The 13,971-nt window shown below is 36.6% G+C and overlaps 2 protein-coding genes across 2 annotated transcripts; one reads left to right on the top strand and one right to left on the bottom strand.

Annotated features, from left to right (window-relative positions):
• Positions 1 to 1,473, top strand: LOC110443634 (histone H1-delta-like). The gene has a single exon (XM_021487970.1). It carries the CDS (start codon positions 72 to 74, stop codon positions 660 to 662), a length of 591 nt encoding a protein of 196 aa, XP_021343645.1. The 5' UTR covers positions 1 to 71; the 3' UTR covers positions 663 to 1,473.
• A 2,601-nt stretch (positions 1,474 to 4,074) lies between these two features.
• On the bottom strand, positions 4,075 to 13,971 carry LOC110443649 (glucosylceramidase-like). The gene is made up of 10 exons (XM_021487997.1): positions 13,874 to 13,971; positions 12,485 to 12,676; positions 12,030 to 12,173; positions 9,794 to 9,927; positions 9,225 to 9,397; positions 8,556 to 8,793; positions 7,494 to 7,718; positions 6,297 to 6,460; positions 5,637 to 5,756; positions 4,075 to 4,372 (listed from the first exon to the last, which is right to left on the bottom strand). Exons 1-10 carry the CDS (start codon positions 13,938 to 13,940, stop codon positions 4,270 to 4,272), a joined length of 1,560 nt encoding a protein of 519 aa, XP_021343672.1. The 5' UTR covers positions 13,941 to 13,971; the 3' UTR covers positions 4,075 to 4,269.

The raw sequence follows: 13,971 nt of genomic DNA, 5'->3' as shown, positions 1-13,971 counted from the left end.
CCACAAGACATGCAGATTTGTAGTTTCACTTCGCCAAGCGCAATACACAATTACACACGCACAGAACAACCATGTCTGACTCTGAAGAAGTAACCACCCCAGCGGCTGAGGATGCACCCGCCCCTGCCGCGGCACCAGCGGAACCCGCAGCTGCAAAAAAGAAGAAACCTTCAAAATCCAAGCCAAAGAAACCATCAACCCATCCAAAATTTAGGGATATGGCTGTTGAGGCCATTGGAGCCCTAAAGGAAAGAAGTGGATCTTCGAGACAAGCTATATTAAAACACATCAGAGCAAACTACAGTGTTGACCAAGCATCGGACAACAATCATTTAAAAATGACATTAAAAGCATGCGTGAAGAACGGTACTTTAAAACAATGCAAAGGCACTGGGGCATCCGGATCATTTAAACTTGGAGACAAGGGAAAAGAGAAGCCAGCAAAGAAAACAAAGAAACCCGCAGCAGCAGCAGCTACAACTAAAAAGGCAAAAGTAGACAAAAAGAAAGTTTCAAAGCCAAAGAAAAGTAAAGCTAAGACAGAAAAGAAAGCTAAGGCTTCACCAAAGAAAAAGGCAGCCGCCAAACCTAAGAAGGCAAAATCTCCCAAGAAGGCTGCTGCAAAGTCAAAGGCAAAGAAAGGAAAGGCCGCAAAGAAGTAATGTGTCGGAAAAATGTTTTTAAAAATGTGTGTCGACAGAACCTGATATCCTGAGTATTTATACCAGATTCAAGTTTTTCGAAAAAGACATTTTGAAAATACTCGACATTGTTCTGAAGAATATTTATTGTGAATAAATATTGGACGGTTACAGTTCCAAGGACAAAGACTGCATTCTAGATTTGCATCATATTAGTGACATGATGGACTGTTGGGACATGTTTTGAAGATTTGTAAAAACTGGAAATCTCAGATGTGGTAACGAGTATAAATATATAATTAGCGAGAATGTTGTATGCAATTTGTTTTCAATGATAGCAAATCATTGGCAAATCATGGGGGTGCTTTGGGACAGAAACTTCTGGGAGCAGTCTCGGGTTCGCCACTGTTTTGATCTGTGTTTTTCATTTGTGACAAAATGTAAACTTGTATGCTTAATGAAAAAATGCCTTTTACAGCATTCAAACCGAGCATAGAAATTTGTTGTTTAATGAGTAAATTATGAAAATGGCTCAAAATAATGTAAAGGTCCTGTAATTGTCAGAGTGAGGATTTTTTATTTCATTTCTTGACATGTCGTCTTAGTCATAAAACAACAAATACCTATGTTGGGCCTGCTCATAGGTTTCTAGTATAAAATTAAATATAGACTGAGCATTAATGTAATTTGTTGTTGGTAAACATTATCATATATTATTTTCATTAATTGCAATTGTGTAAAATTGATGGCAAAGCATCAATATCATCATCAGTATTCCATTTGCTTTTTAATTTCATGTTCATTTTTATCCAAGTTTTCATTTGTTTAAAAAACAAACTTTTTGTTATCAAATATCTATTTGAATGTCTCATTAAATTATTTAAATATATCCATCTTGTGATTTTTCTTTTGTTTTACAGTTTCCTTTGTGTTAACTTTATTAATGAAGGTGCCATATCTTGTTGCTGACAAAACCAATTTGGCACAGATTGTATAATTAGATTTCGCATTAGTAAGGTTTACAGTTATTGTCAGATGTGATTCTAGTGTAGTCAATGTAATTTTATTGCAACAAAGAATTGTTGTTAAATCGTGCATCTCTGTATTTTTGACAATGGACTACAATATCCTCTAATATGGAAAAATCCAAATGCATCATTATATTTATTAGCTGTTAATGGGTTTAAAGAATGGTAAGAGTAAAACTTGGTTTAAAAAATAACAAGAAGACACCATCATCATTATCCCGAGTTCCGCAGATAAGTCCTGATGCGATGCCTAGTTTGAATAAAGCACTATGCACTCTTGACAATCGAGGATGCCATAGAACACACTATCAGTCAATTTCAGTATTCACAGCATGTGTTCAGTGAATGATGCAAGTATATACTCCATATAGTATTTATGGATTAAACAATGAATTTTAAACAAATTAATGACTAAAAACCATTCATCTTATAGAAGTTACTTAGCACTAAATTGTAGACCAAATTCAGCATCCCCAACTTGTATTCAGTAGAGCAACCCTACATGTAGCTACATCATTATCGGGAGTATTATTCATTATGGTTAAAATAATTCTTCGCCATCTGCACCATTGGATGGTCCCTGTTTCCACATCCCTGCAAACTTCCTGACGAAGTATGTATGGGAGGTACAGAAGGGGCACTATCCCTGCAAACTTCCTGACGAGTATGTATGGGAGGTACATAAGGGGCACTATCCCTGCAAACTTCCTGACGAGTATGTATGGGAGGTACAGAAGGGGCACTATCCCTGCAAACTTCCCGACGAGTATGTATGGGAGGTGCAGAAGGGGCACACATAGATATATGATATCTGTCTCCCCCACGTGATCTGGTTTGACCTTTTGACAGACAACCACCAAACTCAACAGAATCTAGACCTTAACGCTGTCCTACTATGATGTAAATATAATCTGTTGTGGCATGGGACTTCATGAGATATCTCATACACCAGCTTTTCACTTCAAAAGTTTGACCTATGACCACAAACTCTCATAAAGTGTAGATCTTGTGGAACCATTCTACGGTGTGAATGTTATCTAAATTTGTTAGGGGTTCAAGACGTATCTTTTACACACACTTTTCTGGACCGACCTACTGACAAAACAATTGTCATATTAAATGCACCTTCCTTCAACTGGAGGTTGACAAAACCTTAATGACATCAATGAATTTGATAACAAAAGGAGGGCTCTGGGACCCCATTTGAATGGCACAGCGCTAAGTCATTCTATATGATTCTGTATTCACAACAATGTATTTTTTAAGATTTGAATTTGCGAATTGAAAGAGAACACTTCTATGTTGCTTCTACCTATGTCTTGACATCGTCGTAATCTACTTTCCTTGCAATGGGCAAAACAAAATAACACAAGCTTTTACAGTATAATGAGAAAATTAATTGAAACCAAACAAACAATGTGTCCTAAGTGTCATCAATCTGCAGCATTATCATATAGCGGGTCTTCATAGAAATAATTCTTAATACGTTCTTATTTACAAAAGCAGCTGCAGTGATCGAGTTATTTTTTTAAAATCAAAACGTTTGTAAATTTACATTATAAGCTAACAAGGCTTTTTCATACTAGTTAACCAATGCCTGGTTTCATATTACCAAGTTATTAGCTACTCCATGCTTAGTTAGCTTTCCGATATCTCTAGACGGATGCTCCAACCAATTGAGCAACCTGGTTACCAGTGATCAACCGAGTCCAGTTTTCCTTACATATATTCCTCTTTTCACAAAGCCGTCGACCTCTAAGACACATAAGACACTATAGCACCTTTCATAGGTATATTTTGTTTGGTGCCAAATGTGTTTGAAAGGAGAGTTAAAATGCATAGCTAGTCCAGGATTTGAACCCAGAATCTCTGAACACCAGACAACAGCGTTGCATGCTTTGAAATTTGGTCATTGACAGGCATATGAAAATAATGTTCAATTGCTGCAGCTGCTAGTGTAAAGAATACAAGAGATGAATAACACAAAGGCTTGACAATTATTTCAATTCAACTTTAAGATTTGCTAAGCTAACAATGCAGGTTTATTTTTGCACAACTGAACTTGGATCCAGCATCAGTTTTATCAAGTGGCAAAGAAAAAGAGTTTTCAATTTCCATTTTTATTCAAAATATAACTGTAGTTTTGATATTGATAAAAACGATTTATTACACAAATGTCATTTGACTTCACATGTATTGATCTCAAACATAAATCTAGTTATCCTGCTTTAACAGTTATATACATACACCAACAGAATATACAACAAAAAAAGTCTACAGACCTTACTGCTCATCTGTGTAAATTACCTGAGTAGAAATTTTAGAAGTTGGAAAAAATAATTAAGATAACTTTGGTCCGAAGCCCCTTTATAACACAATGCACTCCTTTTTGTAAATTTTGTTTATTTTTTTTGTCTAGTAGTTATGTAAACAAAAACAAAAAAAGAAGCACATGGATGGTCTTCATAACACTCTTAAGTGACGGACGGACAACAGACATCGCACCATACACGTATCTGAAAGGCACTTTGTGCCAGATGAGTTAAAAAATGGAATACAATTCTAATCACAGCCATCACTTTGATTGTTGCCTAGTAATATTATGTTCTAAGTAAGACTGTCTGTAACGAATGAGCAGGGTAGTACAAGTTCATAAATTCCCGGCCGGTGCTCGTCAGAGAAACTGTTCCACTCAACTCAGACCTACAAATAAGAACAAATATTACTGGTTCCTGTATTTGGTTTAATAATGATAGCAAAGAGTATTCTGGTATGTTATGGTTTTTGTTGAAGGATTTACAAACCTTGTTTTACACTTGAGATTTGGTTTAGCTCATTCACCCAAGACACAGTTGAACTCTTCCAATTCAAAGGTTGGAAGAGTTCATTATGAAATTTCAGGAGTGAATGAGTTAAGGTAAAGCATACCACTGTTTTAACTGTAAAGAAGAGTTCGACTCGTTTTTTTTTACTTGGAGTAATCTCCCCTCTATATAGAAGATGAAGCAACCAAATTGAGTTTTTTCTGGATAAGAGTTACTTCCCCTGTCAATTGTTTCATATGCTTAGTGGCCCACAAATTGGACCCTTATTTAGATGTTGTGTAAGTATAATTCCTGTATGGCCACATTGGTAGAGGTGTAGACTTTGTAACATACAGTCTCGAGTTTGACCCCTGCAGTTTCTCTTGTTTTGTTCCATTTATTTTTCTTTCATTTCTATTTTCAAACATTCTAATTTGAATCAAATACAATTCTGTCAAATGTATGGCAACAAGTGACTTTTACAAAATACTTTTGAAAAAGTTTTTAACGAATATTTCACAATAGTGAGAGTGAGAAAAATAAACAGAACAACCCTAACCACTAATACTTGATCACAGCCGTGACTGAGAAACCATATATTTTTTTTACAAATTTAAGTTCATAATGGCCATGAAGAAGCCAAAAAGTTTCAGAAAACATACTTGCCAACTCTCCCTATTTAGGCAGGAGACTCCCAATTTTGGACACCTAAATTTAGTATTTTCAACAAGTGAATTTGCTAAATGATTCCTATATTCCAAGATCTAATGATTTCATCTGACAGAACAACTCAAGATATGTCATTATAAAGGGTTATTTTTTCCTGTAGGGGCTATATACATACATTTTATTCATGTTTTTATTTTGAGCATGCATAATCTCCCCCATGGATATTTCTAAATGTTGGCAAGTATGAGAAAGACTATCATGCATTTTGAACTGATCTGATTCCTAGCAACACTGTAAATCTTATTCATCAATTTGGAATTTGTCACAGAAATGGTTGACCGGTTGACAGACCAACAGACACAGTGCAATGGTATGAAGTATTTGGCCCTTTGCACCAGGGGAGCTAAGGATGGTAGACCTCCTTGGAAACTATCAATTCTATTGTGATGCCATGATCATGGCAAGCTAAATATTCCATTACGGTTTTCACTTACTTGTTTAATAGGATGAAGACCAATAAGGAGTCGGGTCTTTTAAAGGCAACCATGAAAATCTCCTTGTCAGAAATGCTACCCTGTATCTCTATTCTCTGTGAGCCAGGGACAAGAAATTTACTGTAAAAGAAAACATTAAGATTATCTCATGCAAGTATAGCAAAACAAGTTCTAGTTTAGGTGGTGTTATATTTGTAATAGTTACTTTTAAAGACAGAAACATTAGGCCAATCACTCTGAATAGTTCACCTCGTTCTAACTTATCTCTTTTACTTATTATTTTCATGAAAAAAATATTTCATAGTTTCTGTATTTCATACCTACATGAATATCATAGTTTCTGTGTTTACTTAAGTCTTACTTGTTTAAGATAAGTGTTTAAATGACATTTACAAATAGAAGAAAGTGTTTGTGTTTGTGTAACTGTGTCAAGGTGGAGAAACACAAAATGGACCCAGTCCTTCTGGTGACTGATATTGTTGATTAGAGTTCATTTAAGTTAATGGGGTTTTTCTTCGTCAGATAACAAAACATTTTGACAACCTATATACCTACCCAAACCTAAAATCCTTGACTGGGTTACATCAAACAGAACCGTTTTATTTGATCTTATGCATTTTGTATTGACATATTATGAGGTCACATAGTTGATTTCAGTACCTGAAGTGTCCCAGGGCATAGAACATGGGTTGTTTGTAGAATTCATCCTTTTCAGCGTTCACAATAATCGGACTGTCCACGAAGTTTTTGACCCAGTTTGGACCACCTTCCATGTTTAGAGCAATATTCCAGTCCGTCCACCCCGTCACCCAGTTATTCAAATCCTGAAATCAAATTTTGAAAAAAAAAAAAAAAAAGCATTTACCAGGTAAAAAAACTGACATGTAGATACAGAATGGTTACTCAATGGGTGTCATGATAATAGAAGTTTGATTTCACCACAGATAATCAAACTATTCCAATAATAAAATCTAAAATCATTTTACATGTACATGTATTATATTATTCAATTATAGCCTTTGGCTGAGGTCGATACCTGGATTTATCGACCTGAGTAAAGATATATTAACTGAGGACGCAGTCCGAGGTCAATATATCTTTTCTCGGGTCGATAAATCCAGGTATTGACCGAAGTTAAAGGCTACAATTGTTTTATTATTTTCAAAACAGTAATGTTAGCAATCTGAAAAAATAACATAGCAAAAAGCTGAGGAAGCAGGACGATGCGTTCGTTTGGGGAAACGTCATAATTCTATTTTTTGGAACACCCAGTCCTTCAACAAAAATCACGCGCTCCAAGTCAATATCGGTTTTTATCGGTGGACACGTGATTCACTTCTGGCCAATCACTTGACGGGAAGAATATGAACAAATAATAAAATAATACAATATAAATAATGCTGGACGCAGGCAAAAGCCTATATTTCCAGATCATATGTATCATGTTTATGATTATAAAAACATTCTGGTTGTCCCCAGTGCCTATCTAGCCGGGCTTCAAACGGTTTTCATTGTTGGTGATGTGACGACGTGATTTGGCAGGGAATTCCAATGGTTGACCACTCTTTCTTTAAAGGAGTACTTTCTTAAGTTCAATTTAGACATTCCTTTTTCAATTCAAAGATTATGGCCTCTTGTTGGTTTGCTATCATTTATATTTTAAAGTTGGTAATTTTAGAATCCATAATCTGTCTTGATAACTAAGGTCTTTCATTCCTATTATCTGTTTAACTGTAAATCATTTTACAATTAAAAACATAGGGAAATATTTATTCATTTATTACAGTTTCAGAGAACCATTCTTTCAGGATTGGTAACCTCAACTTTGGTTTGACAGCTTGACAAAGAGACACTGACCTCTATGATGTCATGTGCGTAGGTTTCCCCTCGGAACCAACTTCCAAGCTGGACATGGCGACCATCCCAAGGCATAGAACCAAGGCATGCCTCAGTAGCCAGGATGAATTTGTCTGGAAATTTTTCATGGGTAGAAGTCAAGGCGTTGGAGGGAACAATGAAGTCCTGGTACCAATGTACAGCTATTCCAGACACAAACTTGGCTGCATCTGTATTCTTGAACACCTGATAATGTAATTCTGACATTACTTACATACTGGAATTGATTTTAGAAGGTGACTTTGGTTTTTCATTTTTACTGCTGAATAAAATTGTAAAACAAAAGAAAATATACAATGGCCAGACAGAGATTCAAACATATTACCTACGAACTCAAGACAAACACTAACTAATTGAGCTACCTGGTTGCTGACAATTGACCCAGTCCAGCTCCGCTATATTCCTTCCTTCTTAAACAAAGTCTTTGACCCTGAAGAAACACAAAACTCAATACCACTTTTTTAGGGTATATAGAGGATCTTACATGTGTGTCCATGTCATATTGAATTTACTAAACGAGTTCAATAATTTGATATGACATGACATAAAGGCTTGTGTCATATCAAATTATTGAACTCCTTTTAATGAATTAAATATGACAGGGACACGAATGTAAGATTCTAATTATCACATAACATTTATAATTCAAAAAAAAGTATAAAAAAAAACACAATTATATGTTATCAGCTGACTCTATATGGTAAAAACCAAAGTACTCTGATCATTGTATTGTCCTTCCACTCAGTGCAAAGTAGTTCAACATCCCCCCCCCCCCCCCCAAAAAAAAAATATAAACATATTATGACATATTAAAATGGGCCAATTATGTGATAAATTCAGTAAAGCACCAATTGTAAAAAGAGAGAAAAAATGCAACGGCCAAACAGACGTTCTAACTCATTGAACTACCTGGTCACAGGCAACCAATTCAGTCCAGTATCACTACATAACATAAACTGAACTGAGCAGAAAGTACTTAGTGTGGGAAACTGCACTATTGAGGTTAACTAGACAGGTACAAACCTCTTCTGCCCATAGAGGTAAAAACAGTCTGGTGTCATCCATAATCATTATCTTCACATGACCAAACCCTGACTGTTCCAATGCTGGGCCGAGGTCCATAGCTATGAAGTCTCTCTGAGTTTCGGGAGACCAGCCCATTGCCTGGAATTTGAAATCAAAGATGTTCCCATCGGACGGTTCGTTTTGTCCCGTTAGTCCCCATATGTCCACTCCATGCTTTTTATACTCCTGTAGGAACCTTTAAGGGCAGAGAAAGTATGTACGTAATGTATAAGGTTCCCTTCTATGTGTCAATGGTTTATATCCAAAGTTAATCATTCTACTTCCAAGCTTTTGGGCTTAGCCCTTCATCAGAAAATGGCTCGCACATCGATGTCAAGTCAGAAAAAAAAAGTTTTCATAATTCTTCCTAGCTAAATTTTACACTAGCCTGTTTCTACCTGAATCTGAATAATATTGCATTTTTTTTATTGAAATTGGGAAGATGTTCCTCATTTCTTCTTCATTTCGGGAAAATAAAGCACATTTTTATATTAAAAATAAAATTGATAAGGAAACAAAAATGAAAATGTAGTCTAATGATGACAAATTCCTTATATATCACTAGAAAATATAACAATCTAGGCAAGTGATACAATCATGATCTCAGAATTTAAAACTTAAACGTACTTGACAAAATATGACGCCCATGCTTTATAGTACTTTCCACCTGGTTGACCGATAAGCGAGCCTCGGCCGGTCATTTTATTGTTGGTCTTCATCCAGGCAGGGGCACTCCATGGACTTCCAAATAAGGTAATGTTTCTTTTACACAACCGCTGGGCTGCTTGAATTATTGGTATCTACAGAGACAAGACAGATATAAATTAATATGTTCAGAACGTTCTTTCAAAAATACTAATATAACATATAACACATGTATACTTATAATAAACAGATTATTATAAATTAATATAACATCATTTCTAATCTATATACATTTCACATGAAACATCAATTGTGTCCTTGACATTCACACCATTTTAAGTGGAGCCAACTGAACTTCAGATTAAATCCAATGTAGCCAAATGACCTTGACCTCCAGATATAATTAGCAATATTCATCTCATCTTGCCCTTCTGATGTTATAAGCAGCTGCTGAACCAAACTGACCTTGAAATTCATATACATGTATATTCAAGTGCATTTCATTGACCTTTGACCTTCATATCTAATCTGGGGCAGTATAATAAACTGACCTTGAGCTTCAGATCTTCGGTTGTAAGTGAAAATTTCGTCAAATTGAGGTCACCAGGTACATCATCATAAGAGTAAAGTCTTGTGGAAAAGTCACAGCTGGCCATAGGGATACGTCCTAGGTTGTACTCTATACCTGGTGACGAGAATAGCTGAAGATATCAGTACTGATGATTACAACAACTGGATTGACTAATGATACACAATAGGAGTTAAATAAAAATATGGATTACTATAAAAACTTGCACAATTTGTGCAAATAAATTGCATACAAATAGCCAGATGAAATAGCTAAAATAAATATGATCTATTGGGAAAATCATGATCGATAATCACATCAATCATTTGTAATAAGATATAAACACAAGATGCCCAGAGGGCCTGTATCGCTCACCTGGATATCTAAGCAATCATGGCAAAATATTCTCCAAATGAGATCCAAGGGAATATGCCAGACCCCAAGGCCAATCCTTGTAGCATATCTGTATAAGATTGTTCATGCCCAGCAATTTTATGTATGGTTATGGGGTGGGAATCTCAACTGTTTCCAAACTGTGACTCAGAAACTAGGTCCCTAGGGTTGTGGCTAGACCCCAGGATCAATTCTAATATCATAACTGAATTCGTCACTTTCTACCAAAAATTTGTATTTCTAGTTTTCGGGTGGGGATCTCAACCGTTTCAAAGTTATGACGCAGGGGTTAAGTCTGCATGGGTGAGGCAGACCCTGGGGTCAATTCTAATATCATGACTGCATTCGTCTCTTTATGGCCAGCATTTGTATATATAGGTCTGGGGGTGGGGATCTTAACCATTTCGAGGTTATGACCCAGGGGTTAAGTCTCCAAGGGTGGGGCAGACCCCAAGGCCATCTGGAAGCATATGTGCATTCATCTCTTTATACTCAGCAATTGTATATATGGTTATAGGGTGGGGATCTCAACTGTTTCCAAGCTGTGACTAAGAAACTAGGTCCCTAGGGGTTCGGTCAGAACCCCCAAGGTCTATTCTAATATCATGACTGCATTTGCTCTTTATGCCCAGCATTTGTATTTACCCAGGGACTATGTCTCCAAGGGTGGGGCCAGACCCTAGAGCCATCCTGGAAGCAAATTTGCATTCTTCTCTTTATACTCAGCAATTGTATATATGGTTATATGGTAGGGATCTCAACCATTTCCAAGAAATAAACTTTTTTTGGCCTCACCCCTAAGCCCAGGGGTCCAGCCCCACCGTTTGTACAATTTTGAATCCCTGCCTTCCATGAATGCTTCAAACAAAATATGATTGATATCCAGTGCATAGTTCTACAGAAGTCGTTTATAGCAATATTGCTAAATTGCCCCCACCAATTGAACAATTTTGAATCCCCACTACCAAGGGATGCTTCCAGTAAAATCTTTTAGTTCCAGGAAAGAAGTTGTTTAAAGCAATATAGCCAAATAACCCTTTTTGGCCCCGCCTCTCAGCCCCCTGGGGGGTCGGCCCCACCATTTGTACAATTTTGAATCCCCGCCTCCCATGAATGCTTCTGACTAAATATGATCGATATCCAGTGCACAGTTCTACAGAAGAAGTTGTTTATAGCAATATAGCCAAATTGCCCCCTTTTGGCCCCGCCCCTCAGCCCCCTGGGGGGTCGGCCCCACCATTTGTACAATTTTGAATCCCCACCACCTAGGGATGCTTCCAGTCAAATTTAGTAAAATTCCAATGAGTGGCTAAGAAGAAGAAGTCGTTTGAAGAAATTGTTGACGTACGGACGCCAGACAGACGGATGACAGGCGACGGACGCCACGGTACGGCATAAGCTCACCCGGTGAGCTAATAATTATTATACACAACTATTTTACACTCAAACCCAATGTTGTTTCAAGTTTTAACCATTATGGTTAATTCTGGCTGGACTCCGATATTGATCTTTGTTGCTAAGAAACCATCTAATTAAATACACAAACTGGGTCTTGTATTTTTTGAAATGTTTCTGCAGACTTGTATTTGATGTCTGTACAATAAGCTTACCACCTTTTATTGACCCTTATCATTACTTGATGTTATTTCAAAACAGCAATCCCTTTATTTTGGATCTTTCGTTTGTCAATTTTTTGTTGTTCAGTATTTTTAAATACAAATTTACCTATCAAAATAAATGTAAATGCAAGGTTTAAATCTTAAGCCTGCAGAATTTACCAACTGTTGGCCCAACACAGTGTCATTTTGGTCACCAAGATATCTTACCTTGTGGTGAGAAATAGGACTTCAGCAGGTTATCCTGTGTGGGTGAGGTCAGGTTGAGAATATTGATCGCGGCAGCATCAGTGAACGCTCCTCCAAACCCAAGTATTTCCTGATAAGTCACATTGCTGTTTAATTTCAGTACCACTAAAAAAAAAACATATCATGTGAGCTGTCGACAGACTTTCATTTCAATAAAAAAAACTTCTTCAACAAACAAGGAATTTTCAGAAAGAAAGAAACAAGATCTTTTACAATTTATTTCTTCCTTGAAAGTTGTCATCTATTAAACAGAATTTCCATATTATTGCAATAAGGAATAATTATATATAGTAAGAAGTTATACTTTTTGTAAATACACTGTTTATTGTACTGTAGCTGTTATTTGAAAAACGTCCGACAGATGCATTTCTGTATTATTACCAACACTAAAACAAGTAATTTTGAGTGAGTAATACCCTTTGATGAAGGTTTTGATGAAAGATTTCCAAATGTCTGATCAAGTCTCTGTCCATCTATCGATGATGTGTAGAGTTTATAAACACCAGGAGAAGGAGGGGTGATGGGGTCAAGTGTGTCACAATAGGTCGAGTTACAAACACACGCAAAGTTGTCTTCACCAAAGTCCTTCAGGGCACATGGGGCACTAGCTGTAAATAGAAATAAACTGAAAGTGATATTGAAAAAAAATGGGTTGCACAATTGTTATCTGTTCTAGTCAACCAAATTAACTTACTAATCCACTAAATTGGTGATGACGAATTCTATCCCTGATCTGCCCACTGACATGATAAATATGAAAAAGTTGTTTAAACTCTAATCCAAGTTTCCTCTAGCCTGGACACCAGACGTGTACGTTAGACATTTTGACAGATAGATGTCTGCTGTATATCTCTGTAGTAGGACGAGGAATAGTGTTAAAGATAGTGCCATCGCTGGGCTCGAATCTGTGACCCTTCGCTCTCCAGCCTGATGTTCTACTGCTGAACTAAAGGGAAATTCCCTTCAGCTGACGCTTGTAAGGCAACCTAATAAATGCACATCTTTTACACTATTCCCTCCCCCCTTTTTTCAAACACCAACCCAGGTTCTTTGACTCCCCACCAAGGGTTCTCCTACCTTGAACAGGTAGGTTCAACGAAACCGTTTTTTTGTAGGATGAGGAATAGTGATAAAGATAGTGCCATCGCTGGGGCTCGAACCTGTGACCCTTCGCTCTCCATCCCAATGCTCTATCGCTGAACTAAAGGTAAATTCCCTTCAGCTGACGCTTGTAATGCAACCTTCATCTTTACACCTCTAACTGTAAAAACTTCTAAACTCCGGCTTTTCTAACTTCAACCTATTTGTTTTTTGTTTATATTTTATGATGTTATTTCTTTATCATAAAAAATAGCCTAGTGGATATACTTAACTTATTTGACATTAACTCAAGACAATGATCCGATCTAAATTTGTTTCCTTCCTGGAGAAGATTATTTTGTGTTTTACCACGGACTATGTAGGCATATCAGCTAAAAATAAAATTGTAGATTCCACCAATAAAAATTCCGTGGTTTTACTCACTTACAAAGTTGTCTCCCTTCACATTTGATATCAACTTTTTAATTTTGTGATCAATGCATTGAGCAAACTTGAATTTTGAAATTCTGTTGACTTAGAATAGTTTAAGTAAGATAATAAAGACGAAAATTACTGATTTGGCAGTTATAAATACTGGTGATGAAAACAGCCGACAAACCGACCTAACATTTTTAGTGTGTAATTGTGGTGATTTAGTGGACTCGTTTCAGTGCACACAGCATTTAAAGCTACTTTCCTTACTCAATAATACATGTTAAACTAACCGGCTGAATAACTCTGCAAAAAACACACAAGTACGGTGGAAAATATGACTCGCCCCATCTCCTTCATCACTCAACTTCCTAGATCACGTGCATTTGTT

Source organism: Mizuhopecten yessoensis, unplaced genomic scaffold (assembly GCF_002113885.1).
Source record: "Mizuhopecten yessoensis strain PY_sf001 unplaced genomic scaffold, ASM211388v2 scaffold716355, whole genome shotgun sequence".
In the NCBI taxonomy this organism is placed as follows: Eukaryota; Metazoa; Mollusca; class Bivalvia; order Pectinida; family Pectinidae; genus Mizuhopecten; species Mizuhopecten yessoensis.
Note: the sequence above shows the minus strand (reverse complement) of the source record. Positions and strands in the feature narration are given on the sequence as shown.

Coding starts and splice junctions, on each gene's coding strand:
- LOC110443634 (XM_021487970.1), top strand. CDS start 72: ATGTCTGACTCTGAAGAAGTAACCACCCCAGCGGCTGAGGATGCACCC.
- LOC110443649 (XM_021487997.1), bottom strand. CDS start 13,940: ATGAAGGAGATGGGGCGAGTCATATTTTCCACCGTACTTGTGTGTTTT. Junction 8,794..9,224: donor TGGGCGTCATATTTTGTCAA/GTACGTTTAAGT, acceptor CTGCCCTTAAAG/GTTCCTACAGGAGTATAAAA. Junction 4,373..5,636: donor GTCTTCATCCTATTAAACAA/GTAAGTGAAAAC, acceptor TCTTATTTGTAG/GTCTGAGTTGAGTGGAACAG.